The 16,938-nt window shown below is 43.4% G+C and overlaps 1 protein-coding gene across 6 annotated transcripts in view; it reads left to right on the plus strand.

Annotated features, from left to right (window-relative positions):
• The window catches only part of LOC138293086 (ADAMTS-like protein 2), a 282,169-nt gene that overhangs the window by 131,757 nt on the left and 133,474 nt on the right, over positions 1–16,938 (plus strand). For all 6 annotated transcript variants that reach the window (XM_069232092.1, XM_069232088.1, XM_069232089.1 and 3 more), the window contains 2 exons: positions 7,794–8,202; positions 10,475–10,925. In XM_069232092.1, coding sequence (XP_069088193.1) covers positions 7,794–8,202; positions 10,475–10,925 — 860 coding nt within the window. The remainder of the gene's footprint in view (positions 1–7,793; positions 8,203–10,474; positions 10,926–16,938) is intronic.

The raw sequence follows: 16,938 nt of genomic DNA on the forward strand, positions 1-16,938 counted from the left end.
ACGTTAAGGTATCAGCACCTAACTTAACTGTAATTTCACTTTCACCTTTGATATTTCTGTGAATTGCTGGGTTATTTTTGATCATGTTCTTAAATTGCCAAGCGCCCAACCCTGTGCTGCCATCCATCCCCGCTGCACACAGTTTATGTACCAAATGTTAAAATTTTTAGATTAGGGAGCTTTTAAGTGACTGAGAAGATGTAGAGGGGAGTAAACAGATGTGGAAAAGGGATGCTGTATTTACACAGATGCTTCTCTATTTAACTATTTTAGGTCCTTTTAAAAATACATTATGCCTCAAATTACAAAAAACCCATACTTCCATATACCTTTTAAGTGGCTGTTTTCATACTTGCATTAACCTTCCAATGCTCATTCACTTCAGCTTGCCCCCACAAAAGGATTTCAATTAACAGTTTCTTTTCAGACAAAATGCTATTGAGGAGTACCTAACTTTTATCTTGAATACAAAACGTTAGCACTCTATTTGCTCATTAGATCTGATAGATTGGAGAAGCTGCAGTCGACCACTAGGGCAGTGGTTCCCAACCTTTTGCCTTCTGTGGACCCCCACTTTATCATTACTGGAATCTGGGGACCTCCACTGAATCATTTTTGGAATCTGGGGACCCTCCAATGAGCCATTACTAAAAGCTGGGGACCTAATCTGTTAATATTATTTATTTTTCTAAGCAGTCGCGGACCCCTTGAGGAGGCTTTGTGGACTCCTAGGGGTCCTGGGACCACAGTTTGGAAACCACTGCATTAGAGAGTTAACTAAAAGACTGCTGCTGGTGTTGGAAGTAAGTTTCACTGTATGTACCGGAATATTTTACTGGCATGGATGAGAAAGATAATTGAGAACTCATAGAAAGTGGTCCCTGATGTTAGCTTTCTGGAGCAGTAACCATAATTTGTATAACAAAAAGAATCCCCTCATTTTGTTAATCTAATGTTGGAAACACATTCGGGTTTACAGTCAGGAGTGCCATACTCTTACAGAAATTAGCACTCTAGTTGTTCATCATAGCACTGTGGTGAAACTGCAATAGAACACCAGGGAATCAAATGGCGGGCTGCTGCTGTTGTTGGAAGTACATGATTCACTCAGCATACAATACTTTTTTCTGACATTGATGAGGCAGATGTTTGAAAATTAATAGAAAATGTGACCTCATTTCAGCTTTCTAGAGCCAGCACCATAATTTCTGAACCCTCTCATTTTGTTCATTTCTAAGGGAAAGTTTCCAGTTTTACAGTCTTGATTTAACCAAGATGGTGTTTAGGTGTGCCACACTTCTGTACTATACTTTGACTCTCTAAATTTGTAATAGAACGCTAGGGAATTGACTGACAGGTTGGTGCTGCTGTTGGAAGTACATGTTTTACTCAGAATAACAGGCTTGTTTTCTAACATGGCTCAAGAAGATAGTGTGAATTTATAGAAAATAAGTTTTCATTTTAGCTTCTGGAGCATCCTCCATATTTCTGTGAGAAAATTATGAGAGAAATATATTTTCCCTCAACCCTGGCTCATCAAATCCAAGCAGAGGACCAGCAGTTTTCATAGGGTAAAATCACAATAAAATACACCACAACTCTAAAATTAGTATGGTACCACCAACAAACAGTTATATTCTGACTAAAATCTGTTACCACCCTTCATTTGTATTCCTTTTTGTGACTTTGAAAATTAAGCTTTAACTGCAATGGAATTCAAGTTCTGTAACGGCTGCTACAATATGTTGCCCATGTTGCTGCTAGCCAGTTAAGTGGGATCGCTTTAGGACCCCCTGCAGATGACCCTGGGCGTCAAGATGAGCTCACGCTGCCTGCTTCTGTTTTTTTAATTCATTTTTGGAACCCAGGGACCATGTCCTTGAGTCCTGGAATGGCTGCCACAACATTTTGTTCATGATGTGGCCAGCCTGTTAGTATTGACAAATTGCCTTTAAATTGACCAATAAGGGCATATCTGGACACCAGCGGTCCAGATATCACGAATTATTTACGAAGTTTAACCCCTTCATGCCCAACCGGAGCACCTCTTTAAATGCAATTTTTCAAAGACAGAACAGATTTACACCTAATATGGGAATTACAATGGGAAATTGACGTTCTGGGACCCACCCTTATTGTTGGCCCTGCTTGTCAGACTTTCCAGGAAGGTGCCAAAGTGGATGAATTCTTGTTTTTTTGGAGAGTTATTAAGAAAAAAAAACCAATTTTCCCGGGAAGACTCTGACATAGCAATAACTACGTTGGCGCCATCACTATGAGTTATTTACTGTGTAATTATAGTTACATCACACTTTCCATAGGAAGAGCGTTCTTTGTTTTGCTAATAACTTTGGCACTGTTTGAATGCAATTTCCCTGTACAATTTCCACAAAGAATTTCAGACAGCTCTACAGCCAAAATGACTGAACTGAAGTAGAACAAATGTGGCAGAAAGCTAGATCTTTACCAGAAAGCATACTTTTTGTGATTTAGTGTAAATTTGTTTAGTAGTTTTGAAACTATTAAGGTTCAAAATGTATATATATTGGCAGTTTGAAATTCAAAAATGCAAGCCTAATTGACTGAGGAGGCTTTTTTTGGAGTGAGAGCTATGATTGACTGGCTGCAAAATGAACAGAAATGTTGCGGTGGCCATTACAGGACTGAGGGACTTGGTCCCCCATACTGAAAATGTTTTAAAAATACCATATCAGTGGGCCAGAGGTAGCCTGGCCCTTGTTGTATGGTTCTGAGGCTTCTATATGGATTACCAGGTACCAAGATTAAAAAAGAATTTTGGGTAGGGGGTCAAGGCGAAACGTGAGGGAGTACCGAAGGATTACAGAGGCACCAGCAAAATTACTTACCCCCCAAAAAAACAAGCATTGGCAAAGCCAATAGGTCTCACCTATACAAGAGTTATTCGCTTGGGCAATGTGTTTTGCCATGTTGTACACCAGTGTGGCTGCTGTTCAGCATGGCTAAAATTTTGTTCCGTGGAGTGTAAGAATGAAGTGGGAGAGTAGAGTGTTGTGGAGTAGATTTGTTGGAATGTCGTAAAGTGGAGTAGGAGGAGTAAAGTGTTGCAAAGTTTAGTAGAGGGAAATAGAGCTCAGTGGTTTAGTGGCAGAGAGTGTCGCAGAGTGCAGTGTAGTGGGGTGGAATAGGGTGGAGTGGGTTGGAATGGATTGAGATAGTGGGGTGCATTGGAATGGAGTAGAGTGGGGTGGATTGAGTGGAATGAGGTGGACTGATGTGGGGTGGATTAGTTTGAAGTAGGGTGGATTAAAATGGGATCAGTTGGATGGGATTGCAGTGGATTTGAGTGGGTGGATTAGATTGGATTGGGGTGGGTGGTTTGTATTGGAGAGATATGGGTGGGGTGGGGTGGATTGGATTAGGGTAGGGTGGAATGGATTAGAGTGGGGTGGATTAGATTGGGCTGAAGTAGGGTAGATTAGATTGGAGTAGGGTGGATTGGATTCACTGCTTTGGAGTGGGGTGGGTTGCATTGTAGTGTGGTGGATTGAAGTGCAGTAGCGTGGATGGATTGGATTAGAGTGATGTGGGCTGAACTGGGATGGGGTGGATTAGGGTGGGGTGGATTGGAGTAGGTTGGGCTGGATGGGTTGGAGTGGGACTGACTGGATGGATTGAAGTAGAGCAGGGTGGATTGGAGTGAGTGGGGTACATTGGAATGGGGTGGGGTGGATTGGAGTGGATGGACTGGAGCGGAGTGGGGAGGACTGACATAGGGTGCTGTGTGTTGGATTGGATTGGGGTGGATTGGAGAGGGGTGAATTGCATTGAGATGGGGTGGAAGAATTGGATTGGCGTGGGGTGGACTCAACTGGGATAGGGTGGGGTGGATTGGAGTGGGGTAGGCTGGCTGGGTTGGATTGGAGTGTGGTGGACTGAATTGGGATGTGGTGGGTTAGATTAGGGTGGAGTGGGTTGGAGTGCAGTGGGCCGATCAGTGTGGGAGGATTGGAGTGGGGTGGACTGGGGTGGGGTGGATTGGATTGGGGTGGGTTGGATTGCATTGATGTGAGGTGGATTGAGGTGAGGTGGATTGGATTGTTGTGGGGTGGACTGAGGTGGATTTGATTGACTGGGGTGGATTGGTTTGAGTGGAGTGGAGTAGGATGAGGTGGATTGTATTGAGTGTAGTGGATTGGATTGGGGTGGATGGGGTGGATTGGATTGGTGGATTGGGTTAGGATGGGTTGGAGTGAGGTGGGGTGTGTGGATGGATTGGATTGGGGTGAACTGAACTAGGATGGGTTGGGTGGATTGGATTGGAGTGGGATACGTTGGCTGGATTGGATAGGAGCGCTGTGGATTGAATTGTGATGGGGTGGACTAGATTAAGGTAGAGTGGGATGGATTGGAGTGGGGTGGATGAGTGGGGTGGAATAGATTGAAACGGGGTGGGCAGGAGGGGGTGGACTGGTTTGGGGTGGGAGGATTGCATTGAGTTGAGGTGGATTGGATTGGCATGGGGTGGATTGGAGTCGGGTGGAGGGGTTGGGAGTGAGGTAGATTGGATTGAGTGTAGTGGATTAGAATGTGGTGGATTGTATTGAGTGTGGTGGATTGGATTGGGGTGGATTCGTGTAGGAGTGGATAGTGATGGATTGGACTGGAGTGGGATAGATTGGATTGGATTGGAGTGGTTTTTTTTGGATTGATGTGGGGCAAATTGGATTGATTGGAGAGGGGTGGACTGGATAGAAATAGGATAGATTAAGGTGGATTGTAGTGGGGTGGACTGGACTAAAGTAGGGTGGATTAATGTGGATTGTATTGGAATGGGATGGTGTGGGTGGATTGGAGTGAAGTGAAGTGGGTTGGATGGATTGGAGTGGGATGGCTTGGATTGGAGTACGGTGGGTTGACTGGAGTAGAGTGGGCTGGATTGGAGTAGGGTGGGTTGGATTGGGGTGGGATGGAATAGATTGGAGTGGGGTAGGATGCTCTTGAGTGGGGTGGATTGGACTGGAGTGGGGTGGATTGGACTGGAGTAAGGTGGATTGGACTGGAGTGGGGTGGATTGAACTGGGGTGGGTTGGGGTGTATTGAAGTGGGGTGGATTGGATTGGTGTGGGGTGGACTGGGCTGTAGTGGGGTGGGGGGATTGGAGTGGGGTGAATTGGGTTTGAGTGGGGTGGATTGGATTTGGGCGAGGTGAGATGTGGATTGGAGTGGGGCTGATTGTTTTGGATTGGAGTGGAACAGATTGGTGTGGGGCAGATTGTTTTGGATTGGAATTGGGCAGAGTGGAGTGGGGAGAGTTGGAGTGGGACAGATCGCTTTGGATTGGAGTGGGCAAATTGGAGTGAGGCAGATTGTTTTGGATTGGAGTGGGACAGATTGTATTAGGATGTATTGGAGTGGGGTGGATTGGGTTAGTGTGGGGTGGATTGGATGGAAGCGGGATGGATTGGAATGGGGTGAATTGGGGTGGAATGGGGTAGATTGGATTGGGGTGAGTAGACTGGATTGGAGTGGGCGTATTGTTTTAGAATGGAGTGGGGCAGGTAGGAGTAGGGTGGATTGGAGTGGGACAGATTGTTTTGTAGTGGAGTGAAGCAGACAGTAGTGGGGCAGATTGGAGTGGGAGAGATTGTTTTGGATTGAAGTGGTGCAGATTGGAGGGAATGGATTTGAGTGGGACAGATTGTTTTGGATTAAAGTGGGGCAGATTGGAGTGAGGTGGACTGGAGTGGGGATGATTGTTTTGGATTGGAGTGCAGCAGATTGCACTGGTTGCAGACTGTTTTGGATTGGGGCATATTGTTTTCTATTGTAAAGGGGTAGATTGTTTTGGATTGGAGTGGGGCAGATTGTTTTGAAGTGGTGCAGATTGTTTTGGAGTAGAGTGGGGTGAATTGGAGTGGGGGAGATTAGTTTGGAGTGGGTTGGGAAGATTGGAGTGGGTGGACTGGTTTGGAGTGGGGTGGACTGTTGTGGGGTAAAGTGGGATGGATGGAAGTGGGGCAGATTAGAGTGAGGTGGTTTGGGGCATACTGCACGATTATGTGTTAAAGCATCATGTCATAAATTGCACATAATAAAGAAACAATTTCGCATTTCAATATTTTATTCACAATCTTTTAAGAAGAGCACCCACGAGCAAAAACAAAATAAAGCATGACTGCAAAGTGAAAAAAGACAGCTTGGCAAAATAGAAGAAAGTTAGCTATAAAAAAAGAAAATTTAGCAATTTTGTTTGTCCTGCTGGGCACATTTTTGCCAGTCACAAGCCTTCTGTTTGCAAGGAACTAGACATTAAAAAGAACATAATAGTACCTTGATTACGTTGGGAGCAACAAACAGTCACTGATTAAGGTGAATCAATCAGTGCTTGGTCCCTGTGCCACAAAGGGGAATGGAAATTATGCCAGGACTGAAGAGGACAAATTAAGAGGCTGTAAAGAAGAGTAGCACACAAGCCAACAAATGGTGAGCGACAGGCAGGCTCCAAGCCCTTTACTGTACACAAGAGAGTCTCGTAATCAAACTCATGCACCAATGCATGCACTTGCAGGCATACACCCTAAAATGTGGGGTGAGTGTTTCTGTGGTGGTTGGGTAGGTTAATAAGATCTAACATGTTAAAACAACCCTAGACATTCACTGACAAAACAATTATTAAAGTGATGTGATAGTTAGTTTTGGTAATAATATATTGCTTTACATTAAATAAAACTCAGAAATTTACTGAAAAAAACAAAAGTTGAAGTGACAGAGAAAATGTAATCTAAAACTTTTAAAAAACTCTGAAAATCGCCAGTTACAGTTTGCTGCCTTAACTAGAACACGTGCACCACCGTGCTCTGCGTATGACCTCACAGATTGCATCACTCATGACATGTTTAATGACATCATTGGTGACATCATTGATAACCTCTCAACTGACATCATTGATGACAACACTGGGCGTGGTGCAGACAGTAAGAACTACCTGCATTTCCTGTACTAGTAATCTGTGCATCATCAATCAACCCACTACTCACGCTACAGCAGTGCTGTGTACATCCTCTTCTAACCCTCCTGCAAACCCTATGTCAAACATCTGCACACTGTGCAAACATCCTGCACTCTGCCATCATCCTGCACACAAACTAGGTGTTCCCTAAACCACATAGCATAATTCTGCAGACTTCATGCAAATTCTCTCTTCACTCTTTCCTTACCTATTGAAAAACATTTGAAAATGTGCTGCTCACATTTTATCAATCTATGACTAGTTCTCATCCAACCTTCTGCACACCCTCTGCAATAGTCCCATGCTCACAATTCTAAATTATGCTCTGACATTTTTCTACACACTCTGTCAGCATTCTGAAAACTGCCTGCAAATCCCAGCATACTTTTTGTCAGCCTCCTGTGCGCCATCCTCCTCCTGTATACCGTCTGTCACGTCCGTCTGCCACTCCCTTAATGCCCACTGCCAGCATCCTGCACTCAGTCAATCAGCATAATTTTCACCATCTGTAGACCTGGATTCACTCTCCCGTTAATCTACCATTGTCTGCCAACCTATCACGCACCATCAGCCAAACTGTTTCTCAGCCTCAAACAAATTTCTTTGACATCCACACATCATGTGCTCTTGTAGTATCCCCTCCAGCATTGCATTATTAGGCCAACTATTCAGCGGAGAGCTTGTTGGTTAGAATCACAACAAGTCCATAAAATATTATGGTCTTCTGTGTCCTGCTTTTAATTTGTTATGCTTATTGAGTTTTATTTCAATAAAATATTATATGTTTGTGGTTTACTCTCAGTATTACAACTTCAATGGCAAATTGCCCCATATCACATATGAGTACACAGTACCTCGGATGCCAGCAGCGGCGTACGGCCTGGATGTGCCACCATACTCCCACCACTCAACCTCTCACCTAAATGCTGTTGACCTCGACTCGCCAGGTTCTGCCAGCAATCTCAACTCCACATGGCTGTCACAGGCTGAAGCATCCCGTGGCTTCACTCAGAATGGTGACAAAGACTTTAGCAGTAAGCAGTTCAACTGGGCCAACAACACTGGAGCCACTGGAGATTGGAAGTGGATAGCAGAGGAGGAGGTATTTAACGGCCGAGACACGATCTACCACACCAATCGAGTGGGAGAACAGGAAAAGGGGGAAGATGATCAAGACGCAGAGGGTGGAGATGAGGATGAAGGACATTTGGGTGAGTAGCTCCTCTGAAAGTGAGGTCTGCCTCACAGAATGTGAGTTAGTCTTGTGAAATTTGTAAGGTGAATCTCTCATTTTATTATATTTGATACTTTATTCATTGTTTTATCTAATGCTCAGTCTGTTAGGAGGAACAAGAGACAATAATGAACAAGTGGCTGAGACAGTTTGTCCTCAAATTGATGTTAGATCAAAGAGAGTCCAAGCATGTAGTGGAAGAGTTGTGATTTTTTCAGCATTTACGCAGCTTTCGCAAGTCAGTCTTCAGGAACAACTGGAGGAAGATCTGGGGAAAGAGCACTGACCATGAAGGGAATTCCCTTAAATCTGAACCACATTGGCCAGTAGAAACATCTAATTATGGGCGATCGACTGGCGGGTAAAATCACCTAGTTATGGGAGATTAACCTGAGGCATCTAGTATGTGAGCAACCGTTTTGCTCAACAACCAAGGCTGTGTTTTGAGGTCAACATGCTGCTTGACTGGCAACCAGCAAAGTGACTTAAGTGCAGGTCTTGCCTTTTTAGGCTTGTTTCGTAATTCAATGCTAGGTCACTATTGACCATCTTTGAGGTGATTTGTATGAGGACCAAGTTGACGAACTCTGGCAACATATTCCTATGTCCTAACGAGAAAGGTAAAATATCTTTTAGTTGCATTGTTAATCTACCATACAGCCAACTTCTCATCATCAAAAGTGATTGTGGTTTGGGAATCTGCAGTACAGGCATGAAGCATTTCTTGAAGTAGAGCCAGTTGAACAAAGGGATGATGGGATCTCCATAGCCTCAGAAAGGACCTATATTACAGTGGCATTAAGGCATACCTAGTTAAATTGCATTGGTTATTGAACATAGTGAGCCAGTTTGTAACATGGTACTGGTTGTCTTGGTCCTCAGCTATATGGATTCAGATCTTAGTGCAATCCATATACATGCAATAGTTGGTAAGAGACAGCAGAGCTATATGGGGGATGCCACAAACAACATTAGCGGGTTCTATAAAGAGGCCCTTATGAGCATGGCTTGAGAAGAATTAACTGAAACACAGCAGATATTTTCCTCCTGTTACTCTGACATGCACGGGCAGGAAAATGGTGGTAGATAGTTCACTTATTCTTGTCGAAAATGAGATGCATCTTCTGCATTAAGTGACCTGATTTTCTCAAGTCGAAATTAGATTAGTGTCTAGTTAGCTTTTGAGACGTGTTTTTCGCCTCAGTTGTATTGATGGATAGGAAATCAGTTTCTACGGTAGAGTGTGAGATGAGTCTCTTGTTCAGGGTCTGATATGGATTTCTGCAGTGTAGTGGCGTGAAATGAGTTGTTAATACAGGGAGTGAATTGCTGACCAGTTATACGACCGTCAGATTTTACGACTCGCAAATTGTGAATTTCAAAATCTGATGTACAACAACATCTGAGACACTTTGTGATTCCCAAATGAGTTGCAAGGGACATGCCTCAGTAATATTCATGAAGCAGGTCGCAATCTGTGACCCTTTGGGAATGGCCAGCACTCACAGGCATGGTGGACTGCTGGGGTTTGCAGACGACCATGTCTGTGACTGTTTTTTTAAATAAAGAAGTTTCTTTTTTTAAATGCAGCCAGGAAAACGGAATGCATTTCAAACAAAAAAAATTAAAAATGTTGTTTTTAGTTTTTGTGTAGGCAGTGGTCCGTGGGATGACTGCCTGCCCTGAAAAAATGTTGCCATCCCCATTCAGAAAGGGAAAGGGGTCCTAAAGAGAGCCCTTCCCGTTTGTGAATGGATTATTACTAATTTGAAATTGGCGGTAATCTTCAAATTTTTGCATGCCAGTCACAAAACATTCATACACACCAGTGCGATTAGGTACTGGGAAGAGACGCCCTAAAAACGCTACTTCCAAGTACTGAATCACAAAAGCAAAATATGATTTGGCAACAAGTTACCAAGCCACATTTTGTCTTTTGTGCAACTTACATCTGGCCCTTGGTTCCTTGTGCAAGTTCCTATACTGGTCTCTCATGGGATGCCAGTAATGCATCCCACACATGGGTTTTTCATTCAAGGTGTGAAATAGCATCTCCTGTAGTACATGAGGCTGGTCTTTTTTTAAGTGAGTGATAAGCTTGTAATGAAGTTTTCAAAATAATCTCTTGCAAATCCTGAAACCAGTCTCTGTTAAGGTGTAACATTAATTAATCGTGCATATTGACACATGTATCTCTCTGTCCGTATAGTGTCTTGTCATATTACTCACCTTCAACCATGTTCTTGCAGAAATCCAGGTAAACCACATCCCAATGAGCACAGCCCGCCCCATGGGGCCACTGAGGTCAAGAAAGGTGGGAAGTAGCAGGATTCGAGCATCCAGGCTACGATACTTCTGGAGATTGTGCCACCGTGGTGATCGTGTTGAACTGGCCCTGTGCCGAGGTATCCAACATCTAGCAGCTATTTTAGCTCGCAGGAACAGCACCGGTGGCTTTTGGGGGGCTCTGTTAGCAGGCTTGGCAGTGAAGGGAGACCTTCGTAATAGATCTGAGAAGATGAATGCTTTGGGAATGACCGGCACTGAAGACCATATTATGATTGGTGCCAAGCTGGCAGACGAAGACCATGTACCAGAAGTGTCTGAGGATATTGCCCTGATGGTGGCTGTCTCACAAGATCCAGCAGTCTCCAATGCAACGTCGAAGGTGCAGCCCTTGCAAGCCACAGATACGGACAGGTACTGATGTACAAAGTTGCATAGCTTTTGATGGCAAATAAGAACTGCCAACTCCACCTGGTGCACGAATGTACCCGACTGCTGCTAGAAGCAGTTCTAAATAACCTCTTCTGTGAATGATTGCCCTTGGCTTCTTCCCGTGCCCCTCTCCCACAACCAGTTTTAAAGTCTTATCTAGTGATCCTCCCCCCACCATTCTACAACTCCACCACCGTCCCTAGAATATGTGTGACTGGTCATATCTCTCACTTGTTACCCTCTTGTAGGTGATGCAGATTTAAACTATTACATCCCTCTTTGTATGATTTGTGAAGCAGAGTTTACATGACCTTTGTAACTCTGTTCCAGATTGCCTGGAATGTGTGGTTTTGTCTTCTTGGAGACATGGCATCAATACTGGACACAGTAGTTTATATATTGTCTCCAGACTGGTATATCATACAATGGCTTTCAGAACTGAGCACAGTTCTCTAGGGGAAGCCTTTTAATGAGTTATAAACTTTAAACTCAACTTCCTTGCTTCTGCTGGTCATATGTCTCTCTTTGCATTCCAACATTCTGTTCACTTTCCTCTCTGCCTGTACCATAAAATATTAAACACAATGAAGATGATATCCCTGGTCCCTTCTGTGAATACCTTCTAAAAACGAGGAGAAATAAAGGTATTTCTCCTTATTGTGCCACTTTTATGCATTCCCAGGTTTACGAAACCTTGTAAATCTGGGAATGCATCAGATTTCATGGGTGTTGCGTGGGAACACCCACAGCAACACCCATGGAACACCTCTTTCCCTCAGAGTTATGGGGCCATATTTAAAAGGCCAAGAAAAGCCACGTAAGGTGTGTGGGCACAAAGCACCACCGGAGAATCAGAAAAGTGACACCTGGGCAGCACTATCTTGCTGCAGGAGCGTGGTAAATATGCCCCTATGTGTTTAATTAAATCTCTTACTATGTGATCCATTTCCACAGGAGATTCATTAAACTGGAAATCATAGTATTCTATGTCAAGAGGGATTCCTTTTCTCTGCAGTGAGGTAGATTGGTGCATTGAAAAAAGAGTGGACATGTGTTGATCATGTGATATCCCTCGGGTCTCCCCATCTCCTCAGAGTGAGATCATACTGAACTGCACACACATTTAGGCACACAGGATCCCATACTGAGGCCTGCTTACTTATAGTGCAGAAGTGTCAAAAAGAGTTTCTGAATTGCCGCTAGACAAGATCGCTATCCTTCACACATCCAAATTTAATACCTACACAGTCTAACATATTGGATGTGTCTTCCGGAATCTCTCTGACAGAAAGAATCACACCACTGTGGAATCCTTCATCTTGTGACTGATTAGAACTTTAGAAAAGCAGAGTGCCACTACTTGATTTGAATCATGTGGTCTCAAGTTCCAAATTTAGAATATCGGAGAGAAGATTTACATTAGCAGCTTTTTCTAATAGTTTGCTTACGAACTGACCATTGCAAATTGTGCTTTAGTTAGAAGAGAACATTGTGTTAGGACCTGTTTTTTATTGTTGTTTGGAAATGATTCAATATAGGCAGTTTTGAGTTCATCTGGAAACAGATGACATTCCTGAAAAGTGGTTCATGATAGCTCTGTCCATGATTGCTGTTGACCAATTACCGGGATGTCCTTGCCCATGTGAATCTAGGTGCACTCAAACATTTTTCAAAAGTTCAGACAGTCATCCTATGGTAGATGTGCTCCAAAGGAGAAATGTACAGTCTGAAAACACCAAGGGACTTACAAGGCCCGTGCACCACTGGTCTGTCTTTTTTTGTGACGCACCGTAGGCGCATAGTGCAGGTCCATATCTACAAGGCATCACAAAGCCACTTTGTGTGGCTTTTAACAGCATTATGGATATGGTGTAAGGCAACACAAGGCAAGGCACTGTGGTGTCTTACATTGTGTCGTGGAGGTGTTCTGTAGGCATTGTGGTGGGTTTTCCAATGCATGGCCCATGGGTTTTGGTGCATTCCCAGATTTTCAAGGCATTGTAAACATGGGAATGCGTCAAAATTGTACGCCATCCTAAGGGAGGCACAACAAGGAGAAAGATCTTTATTTTTCCTTGTTTTTCCCTCTTTCTTTGTATGCTGCATTCTGCAGCACACATATTAAGAGGAAAAAACCTCCATGGATTATTTTTGTACAGGAAGGTATCTCTTCCTGCACAGAACCAATCCTGTATGCGACACAGGCATCCTTGCACCATGGCGCAAGGGTGCCTGCTTCGGTGATAGGCACCTCATTGAGCACCAGCGCAGGGGGAGAGGACAGACATATCCTGTATCTTGTAGATACAGCGCATTTCTGCCTTTTCCCTTTGACGCAGGGCAGCGCATCAAGCCCCCAAGTTATGCAACAAGTGAAAGCTGCTTTCCATCAGTGGAAGGAGTTCCCTTAAGCACTATTGGGTGGCTACTCTGAGCTTTCTCACAAATTAAATTCCCTCTATTTTGCAAATTTTCAAGTCCATCCGTTCATTATTCTACAAACCAGTTTTGAATTCCAGTTATAGATTGTTCAATTTTTTTTTTTTTACAATTCACTTACATGAACAAATCACATTTTGCTTTCAGATCAAGAGTTTATCACAGCAATCCTCTTGCATCAAAGAGCAGTGCTGTTTACATTCTCTTCTAACCCTCCTTCAAACCCTGGGCTAAACATCTGCACACTGTGTGCAAACATCTGCACTCCCCCAACATTCTGCACAGAAACTAATGGGCTTATTTACAAGTCCCTTGCACCGCCGGTGTGTCAAACCTTGGCGGAGCAAGGCGTTTGTATATAAGCCCACAAGTGTTCTTCAAACCACATAGCATAATTCTGAAGACCTCTAGACAATTCTCTCTTCACTCTTTTCTTACCTATTGGAAAATATTTGAAAATGTGCTTGCTCTGAACATACCCCCATTCTTACTAGACCAAATATTAACAAGAAAATCAAAGGGTTAAAAAGAAAGGAAAAAACAGAGAACCCATACGTATCACTTCATGTGTCGAGTGACACAGTGCATTTCTCTCAATACACCGCCTGTGTGTATTCGAAACAAAATCGCCAGTGATAGCAGTCATCACCAAACATCCAAATTATTAAGAGGGACCATAGGTGCTGGAAGCAGCAGTGCAGGGGGATGCTGCAGCACCCCCAGATATAACCAGGTTGTAGTTCTGAAAGCGAATTTCCATTAAAGATTACTTTAAATTGTGTTTTTATCTTGTCACATTTGCTGTGCGTTCCAAGACAGCGATCAAATGTCAAGCTAGTCTTATAACAAATTGCTACTTATTATTCTATCATTTAGACTGGTGTTTACTTTTCTTTTTCTGTCAACAAAGTAGAAGGATTTTGTAAAGTGAGCTATACAGCAATCTTGCTGATGTGAAAGTAAAGGCTGTAAGATGTTTTTTCTAACACGCAGTGCAGAGGTGTGGAATTTAATAAAATATCTACTTGTCCATTGGACAGGGTGCTTCTTAAATCTACTTGTCCCTTAGGTGCCATGTAGTACGGCGGCAAATTATGGCTGCAATCTTATTATGTAAGAGCTCTGATAATAGACTCTATGATTATGCCATGGCTACTGCTACAGTAGAGTTTAAATAATTGCAATTTCAATTCCTACTATAGCAATGTCCTTATTTTGCCACCTTTTTGCAGATCTACATACTGGGGCTGGAGGAAGCAGTAAGCAATAGTTCCAGGGCTGTAATGCATTTGAGTCTGCAAAGCTACTAACTTACATGTTTAAGAATTTTCACCAGCTTTTCTGTAATATTTTCCCATACTGAGAAAGGTTGGAAATTTACTCCTGACAACGGCAGAAGTAGAAGTTCTTCCAGGGTTGGGAAAAAAAGTGGTTGGTGGGAAAGTGAACTTGTAAACGCTCAATCGACTTTCAAATGAGCAAATCTACACATGCATATTTGCTTGTGCTAAAGTATAGATGTTTTCTAGGAGTATGATTTCCTGGTCTACTTATGTAAGTTCTTTTGAATTCATGAAAGCCACTATTTCAAAGACATATACCATGGGTGCAACTCTGTGACTTTCTTTAAGAATTGGGTCCCTAATTAGGTCTGGCATTGACCAAGACATTTTGTGTTTATTACACTTTTATTTCTCTCTCTATGTCTATGGGTTGGCTTTACTGTGAGTGTTCGCATTCTTCCACTAGGAGCATATTGGCACACAAAGTACTTTTGTTCGGTGCCAGGAATTACTGTGCAATCAGTGAAGTAACAAAACTAGATAGGGCCCCTACAAAGAACATGGAGGGCCCCCCCCCCTCCAGACTCACTCATGGCAGATACTGTGCTGAGCAGACCCCCTGGAGGGGACCCGCCGCACAGCAGGGGCTTTGGGGCCTTTGTTACGCCACTGGTGATAATGTGTGCTTTTTGAGCCCAAAAAACCTTTATTGCTTTCTGCCAGTGTTTGTTACAATTATGAGGGTCTGGCAGCTCCCATAATAACAATAAAGTGGCACAAAAGCCATGTCAAAACAAGACACGTATTGACAAAACCAAAAGACTCAAAACAAATGTAGGATTGGTTGGCTTTGCCAGTGCATTTTTATTTTCATGCTTCTCATAATCTTGTTGAAACTAGTTACACTGTTTTTTCTGGAAGTACTAGCATGCATCAACACATTTTACTAAGTGACGCTTCAAAGACATAGCACCTAAACTTTCAAAGTAGCAATTTGTTTCTTCCTACTTGCATTTTTTTCTGAACATTTGGCCCATATTTATACATTTTTGCGCCACCGACGCAAAAGCGGCGTAAACTTCCAAAATACAATTATATTTTATAAGTTTGCGCCGCATTTGCATCAAAAAGTGACACAAATGCAGCGCAAAAAAAGTATAAATATGGGCCCTTATTTTGAAAGCAAAGTATCATCACTCTTGCTTACAAGCTTCTGCAAATATTTGCATCTAATCAGAGGGCATTCTGGGAGAATTATACTCAGCCTTATATTGTTAAACCTTTCAAACAAGTGTGAACACTTTTTTTTTTAACTGGAACTATTGGCAGTAGCGCAGTGTGACCTCAAATGGCCGACACGTTTCGAGCTTGAAACTGGGAGAGGTTTAATATTAGTCCTATTGTGATTTTGTTTGTACAGGGCACTTTGTGTTTGGTGTATTTACATTTGGTGAAAGAAACGGGTCAGTTACCCGTGAACAAGAAAATTCATATTTCCGAAACGCGTTGGGACTTCGCCAAATAAACGGTTGTTTTCAACTCTTTGGAGTGATGGAGACTTGTCTGTCTACGCTCGGGCGCTGATATTTTAGGGCCGAACGTTGTGGATGTTCGTTTTTTGAAATATTGGGGTTCGCGACCCTGTCTCCATCTGCTGCCGTGAGGCAAAGACGCTGTGGCTTCTTTGCTGTATATATATATATATATATGTTCGGTGGCATGTGTAGCTGCAGATACACATGCTGTGCACAGTCCGGCGTCTGGTGTTGGGCTCGGAGTGTTACAAGTTGTTTTTCTTCGAAGAAGTCTTTTCGAGTCACGAGACCGAGGGACTCCTCCCACTTCGGTTCCATTGTGCATGGGCGTCGACTCCATCTTAGATTGTTTTTTTTCCGCCATCGGGTTCGGACGTGTTCCTTTTCGCTCCGTGTTTCGGGTCGGAAAGTTAGTCAGAATCTCGGAAAAATTCGTTGGTATTGTTTCGTTCGGTATCGGGTTAGTTGGAACAAATCGACACCGAATCTTGAAGAGCTCCAGTAGCCCTTCGGGGTAATTTCGATCCCCCGTCGGGGCCTGGTCGGCCCGACCGCGTGCGACTTCAAGACTGATGGAACGGACCCCGTTCCGATTCTGTCCTAAATGCCATAATAAATATCCGTATACGGATCAACATTTGGTCTGTAACTTGTGCCTGTCCCCCGAGCACAAGGAGGATACGTGCGAAGCCTGTCGCGCGTTTCGGTCGGGGAAAACGCTCAGAGACCGAAGAGCCA

The sequence above is a fragment of the Pleurodeles waltl genome, chromosome 4_2 (assembly GCF_031143425.1).
Source record: "Pleurodeles waltl isolate 20211129_DDA chromosome 4_2, aPleWal1.hap1.20221129, whole genome shotgun sequence".
Taxonomy (NCBI): domain Eukaryota; kingdom Metazoa; phylum Chordata; class Amphibia; order Caudata; family Salamandridae; genus Pleurodeles; species Pleurodeles waltl.